We start from the raw sequence: 7,763 nt of genomic DNA, 5'->3' as shown, positions 1-7,763 counted from the left end.
AGCTCTATCAATGAACACGATGGACCAAGCCACAAAGTATGTTAAAATATTACTGTAAATGGTTTGAGCTTGGGGTTATCGCTACATGTTTATGGATGTGGATCATCCAGATTAGTAGAGTCGTGAGAATGGATATCCAGAAACAATGATAGATAAACATTTCTCACCCAAAAAGCAATAAGCGGAATAGGACTCTTGGACGTCTCGGAGGTGCATTAAAAGAGTATGATTATTTCGGTAGGAAAAGGTTCACAGTTTAAAAGTTGTATGTATGAGCGCGATTGCAAATATATTGTTTACGATAAAGGTAGGCAGATCACTGTTTGATCCAACTACCATGGAAACCCTCCCTCGTTTACCCATGTACATGTTTCAGCTTGACCTGAAACTTCCTTATTATCAGTCAGCTTTTTGTGAAAGAGTTTGTTTTCAACGAAAAACCTGAGTGTCGTGACTCTTGTCATTAAAGGTTATCATTATATGTACAGATATTTTAACATTCTTGATTATTTGTTCATTGTAGCAGGAAAAAATGGGTATTAACTCGAAGTATGGGCTTGCAAACGAAGAAAGTGCAAGCGAAAAGGTATGTTTATCATTTTATTCATTATTATGACGGAACAAAAGTTTTTTTTTAATTGAGCATTGCCTTGTGAATGACGTTTTTCGGACAGTGCAAATATGGTTAGATGAAATCAGTTGGGTAACAATTAAACTGAGAAAGTTTGAATTTCAGAGCCTTGGAAATGCCATTTTCAGCGTTTTAGAGCAATGCAGAATGTATTTTGTGGGCATAGTTTAAAGAAAGTAATGCAAAAAATTTACCGTTTAGATTTACGAAATTATGTACAACAAAACTATTTTTATGACATGGTGATATATTATACTAAAATTCAATATAAAGAAAGTAATGCAAAATCACGACAAGAAGAAAATTTTTATAATTTTTTATCTTTTTTATCATGATTTTTTTAATTATGCGCATGAGATCGTAAGATCTTAGCATTTTGTGTTTACCTAAGGGTATAACAATGACAGTTTCATCAAGCTGCCAAAGAAATATCCCCTTGATTTGCCTTTTTACATTTTGTAAATTGGCATTAAGCCTTTTTGTCCATTGTGTACAGTGTATGAAAACAATTTTCACTGAAAAATTTTTAATGCAATATTGCAATATTTCAGCATGTCGATTACCATCAGCGTTTCTTTTATTCAGGAAAAAAGTTTAAAATTTGCACTATTTCAATGTTAATGCTTTGTTCATATTGAGACTCATGGCAAATGCTTAAAGGAGTATTTTGTGTACGGGATATTTGAACTATATTTCACCACTAAAGCCCTAGTTTTATAGCTTTTAAACATCCAATTAAAGTTCAAATGTATGGATACGAGTGAATACTTTATCAATGGTTTTCATTTGTTGTTTGTAGCTGTCAGGTGTGCAAGACGGCATAAGACGGCACGAAAACGATGGAGCAATTGACGATACGGTATTTTACACTTTTTTGGGGCAGAATACAATTGTGCAAGAATTTTTAAGTTATAGCAACTAAATTATAAATTATACAATCTAAGATGTTACAAAGATTTCGTTTTTTAGACAGTGTCGTGCGAAGATACCTCATACAAAACAGCCTATTCGGTAAGTATCTTCAAATCATCATTTAACATAAAAATGTCAAATGAACACGTCAGCACTAATTTAGCTAGAAAAGTCACAATGCCGTAACTGCAGAATATTTGTAACATATTTTTATTAGTGTCTGGACCCAGATGTAAAAAGTCAAGTAGACGATAAATCAGCAAAAAGCAAATCAACGATAGATGTGACACCTAAGGTATTGTAGTTGTTTTTCATGTAGTTTGTTTTTACAATGACTTTTTTTGAGGAAAATTGTCAGCAGTTCAAACATTAGCTACGTTAATATTTCTTAAAAGGATCATGTGGTGGATCAGTTAGGTGGTGGTGACATAGTTAATGTGAGGGATAAGGAACCTCCAGTGAACAATTTGAGCTCGAATTCAAGTGTCAGTAACCCCCTTTCGAAAGCAAGACGCTTAGAAATGGTAAACATTGTGTTCTTCAAAGTATTGTTCCACGAAAGATATTTAAAAATCTGTTCTGCTACCACAGTTTCGTGTTTCAATTTAAATTACTTTATTATTCTGATCTAATCTTTGACTGTCACTAAAGAAATTAACTAGCACACAAAAGCAGGGCTTGAGAATGTGAAAACACATTCAAGAAACTGATTGAGCAGCAACCACATTAGTTTAATAAATTATGTAAGCTATCGGTCTGTTTACTAGTGTTTTTCACGTGTTTTCCTTGAAAAAAACCTTGCCAGTTGTCGAGGAATTACTAAGTCCACCTTGTTTTTTATTTCAGAGCACAAAGTCATCTTTGCAGTCAAAAATATCTTCTTGGAAAAACAAGAAAAAGAAACGGCTTGGTGCTTACAAGGTAAATGTTGTGGTAACAACTTCATGCTATCAATATCATTTATCACTTGATATTCATCATCGCAAGCTGTCATTATTGATGATTTTCGTTTTATTTTATACTAAATCTTAATTTTACACAACTACACACGTCTTTTTTTTCTTCTTGATTCTGACAAACAAACGGAGCTTATCTCAATTTTCTGTAAATTCTCTTAAAACGTAACTAGTTTCAGTAGATGTATCTAATATTGGCATTGCTGTATGCCACAGGCATTTTAGGAATGAAAATCCTTTGGTGAAATATTCAAATAATCGCAATAATCTCAATCAATTATCTCGTTTATAGATTTTATCATGGCAATTTTCTCTGTAATTATTGTAGCTTAGCTAATGCATGTAATTGTGAATTTGCTTTTCAAATTATCAAATAATTACCTCAAATTTTCAAATTATCAAATAATTATCAAATAAAACTCATTCAATAATAGTCTCTATGTGAAGGAGATTCAAAGTACTTAAACTGAACAAAAACATTTACAAGATTAAAGTCCGCTTTCATACTCTTGGTTTTAAAGTAGTTGATACTTTTTTACCTAAAGTATATAATATGTTTTAGGTCTCCCGACTCGATCCAGTAGGAGTCCTTGCATGTAATCACGCCCCATGTGATAGCAATGCAATGATGACTTTGCTGAAAGAGGAAGGAACAAATATGTGCCCTACAAGGACATCGCAAAAATTTATAAAGTCTTTAACGATAAAAAAAATTATGGAGGAGATTACTGTAATGTACCGTGGTTCAAGTCAGGTATCATTTGAGGACTTAGTGAAAATGTTGAAAAAACTTGACGAAAATGATGATCTTTTGAAATGTCCGTACGTTGTTTGTAAATATGAAGAAGAAGGTTTCCTGGAACCAATATTCTCTGATTTCTGTACGGATGGCAACAAGACGGATGTGTTAGAAAAAGCAAAGGAGAAGTTAATATCTTCAAAGAATAAAGCAGCAATTTTGAGATGTGTCACAAAGAAGACCAGCCACAGTTTGAACTTGATCAAGAATGAAAGAACTGGAGAGGTTAACATTTCCGACGGAACTTTTGGAACAAACGAAATCCAAGACTTTGAGAATGTTCTCAGTTTATATCTGTTTGTGCTGTCAAAAAAACAGAATGGAAAGATCGCAATCGCAGAAGAATGGTATAAATGTAAAATGGACGAATGTGAAGCGGAATATAAATCTGGTCATGCGAATAATATCAAAGAGTTGAAGAGAGCTTAAGACTCATATAATCAACACGACGTTGTACAAACTAAAGTCAGTTTTATACGCTGCATTTTGCATGAGTCGAATGCATTCAAAAAGAAAGATAATGAGGAATTTTATCTAATTCTCTTTCGTCTTTTCATACCCAGCTTGTAATGATAGTTGCCCCTTATGGGACACCCCGAAGCTTGTAGGAGTTAGTTGCCAGTTCAATAAACAAGTTTACGCGACAGCTCTCGTGCTTTTGTATCACTTTACTACATGGTGTCAGAAAATAATTTATCATGGACAACTTAAAACTTCTAGAGCCTCTCATCTTAGATGAAAACGCCGCAGAAAGATGGCGGAAATGGCGACAAAGATGGGACCTTTACTCGAAAGCAAGCGGTGCCATTTCAAAAGATCAAGACACGCAGTGTGCAATCTTTCTCCACATGATTGGCGAAGACACCCTCGAGATTTACGATACATTCACATTCACCGAAGAAGAAGAAGGTAAAATCGACCCACTTATCGAAAAATTCGAAGAACACTGCTCCCCTAAGAAAAATGTCACATACGAAAGGTACAAGTTCAACTCATGCTCACAAAATGGCGGACCTCTTGACGTCTTCCTCGTGGACCTACGAAATAAAGCAAAAACCTGCGAGTTCGGAGAGCTGAAAAACAGTCTGATAAGGGATCGAATCGTATGTGGAATCGACAATAATTGCGTAAGAGAGCGACTCCTACGAGATAATACTCTAACCCTCGACAAAGCCATCAACACCGTCCGAGCAGCCGAGACGAGCCACGCACAAGTCAAAAACCTAGCAACACAACCACTCGAAGCAGCTTCCATCCAAACTACGAGAGCTAGCTACCAAAAGTGAAGCCCTCAACAAAAAGGAAAACCTTGTAGACGTTGTGGTACACATCACCTGATTAACCAATGTCCAGCTTACGGCCAAAAGTGCTCTATGTGTCAAGGCAAAAACCACTACGCCAAAATGTGCTTCGCTAACTCTTCCAGACATAAACTCCACGAAATCACTCAAGAAACCCCTCAAGAAACTCAAGACGGTGTTGAAAACTACGACGAAATTTTCCTCGGTGAATTAAACAAGCCTAACGGAAACGAAATACTCACTGGCATTAAAGTAAACAACAAAGTCATCAGCTTCAAAATCGACACTGGCGCTCAGTGTAATATAATGCCACTCAACGTGTTCACTTCACTAAACGACAAACCAACTCTTCACCAGACAAACACCAAAATAAAGGCCTACGGAGGAACCCAAGTACGAATTCGTGGTAAATGCTACAAGAACATCGAACACAACAACAAGAAAATTCATAGCGAATTCTACGTCGTTGAAATCGACAACTCGAAGCCACTGATTGGTCTACAAACATGCCGTGACCTCGACCTCATTAGCATAAATGATGTCTGTGAAATTCACCAAGCCGAACAAAACATTTTCGTAGAGTATCAAGATGTTTTCAAAGGTATTGTCCTCGTCAATGGTCAATACCACATCGAAATTAAAAGTGATGCTAAACCTACAATTCATCCATCAAGAAAAGTCCCACTGAGTTTAATGCCACGCTTGAAATCAACACTAGAAAATCTCACGGAGACAGGAATTATCAGCAAAGTTGACCGAGCTACAGACTGGGTAAACAGCCTGGTCATAGTAGAAAAAAGAAATGGACTGCTACGACTGTGCCTAGATCCCAAACATCTAAATCAAGCCATCAAAAGAGAGTACTACAACCCACCGTCAGCCGAAGAAATCTCAAATAAACTCAATGGCACTGAGTTGTTCACTGTAATTGACATGACAAGCTGCTACTGGCACAAGAAACTTGACGAAGAATCTTCTTACCTTTGCACATTCAACACTCCATTTGGGAGATATAAATTTAACCGGATGCTATTTGGAATCTGTTCAGCATCTGACGTCGCGCAGAAAATGGTTGATGAATAATTTTTCAGATATCCCTGGTGTACTTGCAGTCTATGACGACATCATCATCGCTGCTAAAGACAAAGAAGAACATGACAAAACCCTCATCAAAGTCCTCGATCGTGCCAGAGATCGAAACATCAAGTTCAACAAAGAGAAAATTCAACTACGCGTCAAAGAAGTAAAATAACTGGGCAACATTATAAACGCCAAAGGGTTCCACCCAGATCCAGAAAAATCAATGCAATCCTAGAGATGCCCAAACCACAGAACAAGCAAGATCTACAACGCTTACTATGTATGGTCAATTTCCTGTCACAATACATACCCAATATGTCTGAAATTACAGCCCCATTAAGATCATTGCTTAAGAAAGATATTGCATGGATCTGGCTCGCAGAACATGATGAAGCTGTTACCAAGATAAAGGAAGCACTAACCATCAGCCCTGTCCTTAAGTTCTTTGACAACGACCAGGCAATAATTCTACAAGTCGATGCATCACAAGGGGGCCTTGGAGCTTGCCTGATTCAAAACGAACACCCTGTCATCTATGCATCTAGATCTCTTAATAATGCAGAACCACAGTATGCACAAGTCGAGAAAGAACTTCTCGCCATAGTATTTGCATGCGAACGCTTCCACCAATATGTTTATGGGCGAGAGATCATATTAGAAAGCGAGCACAAACCACTGGAAGCAATAATGGCTAAGCCACTATGGCAAGCTCCACCCCGGATTCAACGCCTCTTAATAAGACTACAGAAATATCAAGTAACAGTGAAATATGTTCCTGGAAAATACATGTTCATAGCTGACACTCTCTCTAGAGCCTATCTCAAGACCGACGGTGAACAACTGGACCTTAATGATGACATGGAAGTCATGGTTCACAGTTTAGTCACCAATATCCCGGCGACATCAGAGAAGATAGCTGAACTCAAAGCTGCTACCAAAGAAGATGAAACCCTTCAAACTCTAAAAGAGACAATCAAGCAAGGTTGGCCAAAACACCGACAATCAGTACCAACATGCATTACACCCTACTGGAATGTAAGATATGAATTGAGTGAAGCCGAAGGACTCCTATTTAAAGACAACAGACTCATCATCCCATTATCCATGAGGAAAGACATGCTACAATTAATCCACGAAAGCCATCAAGGCATAGAAAAGTGCAAGAATAGAGATAGATCAGTGATATACTGGCCAGGTATGAATGATGACATTATTACTGTTGTATCTAACTGTACCGTTTGTGCCACCTTTAGAAGCCAGAACCAAAAGGAACCCATGATACCACATGAGATACCTGAGCTCCCCTGGCAGAAAGTAGCACAATAGCCTTACCGAGCACAGATGATGATAACCAAGCTGAAGCAGAAACCACTGTTGACGAACCTGGACCATCTTCACCCACTCCTCCATTTAGAAGGTCTACAAGAACCCGAACAATACCTACTAAATACAATGACTATGTAATGTCTTGATTACAAATATTAACACTTTATAGACTGTTAAAAAAAAACTCTTCCTGGTATTCCATTGAGGGCCAAGTTATGTTTATAGTTTTGTCCTATTGAAAGAAGGGGGATGTAATGATAGTTGCCCCTTATGGGACACCCCGAAGCTTGTAGGAGTTAGTTGCCAGTTCAATGAACAAGTTTACGCGACAGCTCTCGTGCTTTTTGTATCACTTTACTACACAGCTGTACAGTAAATCCTAGGAAATTTACAAGGAAATTTTACACTTTCTGCACGTGACAGTTTTACATATGTCCGCAGTCCTTACAAAGTTGTACGAGAGAAAATACCACTCTTGCGTAGGTCGGCACTAGATCATGGTTAACAGACGTACGCGCCTGCACATTCATGATTTTATGTCAGCAGCCAGTATACAATTGACAAGTTTCATATAATCCATAGCCTTTACAATATTTCTTTCATATAAAATGTACGAATGACGATCGCTATTTTTAACAAACTAAATACAGACGAAAATGCAAAATGCTAAAAGTTTCTGTTCAAGTTTGAACAAATATTCTTTCTTTAATCTTTTTCTACTTTGTATATTGACAATATTGTGCATTGGCAGTATATAC

At 37.1% G+C, this 7,763-nt stretch overlaps 1 protein-coding gene and 1 long non-coding RNA gene across 2 annotated transcripts; both read left to right on the top strand.

Moving 5' to 3' along the window:
- Positions 1 to 1,473, top strand: LOC124448591. The gene is made up of 3 exons (XR_006949165.1): positions 1 to 36; positions 524 to 586; positions 1,431 to 1,473. It is a non-coding gene; the product is annotated as an uncharacterized LOC124448591 (long non-coding RNA).
- Positions 1,474 to 4,701: 3,228 nt separating this feature from the next.
- On the top strand, positions 4,702 to 5,682 carry LOC124454503. Its single transcript, XM_047005307.1, has one exon. The coding sequence runs from the start codon at positions 4,702 to 4,704 to the stop codon at positions 5,680 to 5,682; it is 981 nt and encodes a 326-aa protein (XP_046861263.1).
- Positions 5,683 to 7,763: the final 2,081 nt, after the last annotated feature.

The sequence above is a fragment of the Xenia sp. Carnegie-2017 genome, unplaced genomic scaffold (genome assembly GCF_021976095.1).
Source record: "Xenia sp. Carnegie-2017 unplaced genomic scaffold, XeniaSp_v1 HiC_scaffold_13, whole genome shotgun sequence".
NCBI classification, from domain to species: Eukaryota; Metazoa; Cnidaria; class Anthozoa; order Malacalcyonacea; family Xeniidae; genus Xenia; species Xenia sp. Carnegie-2017.
Note: the sequence above shows the minus strand (reverse complement) of the source record. Positions and strands in the feature narration are given on the sequence as shown.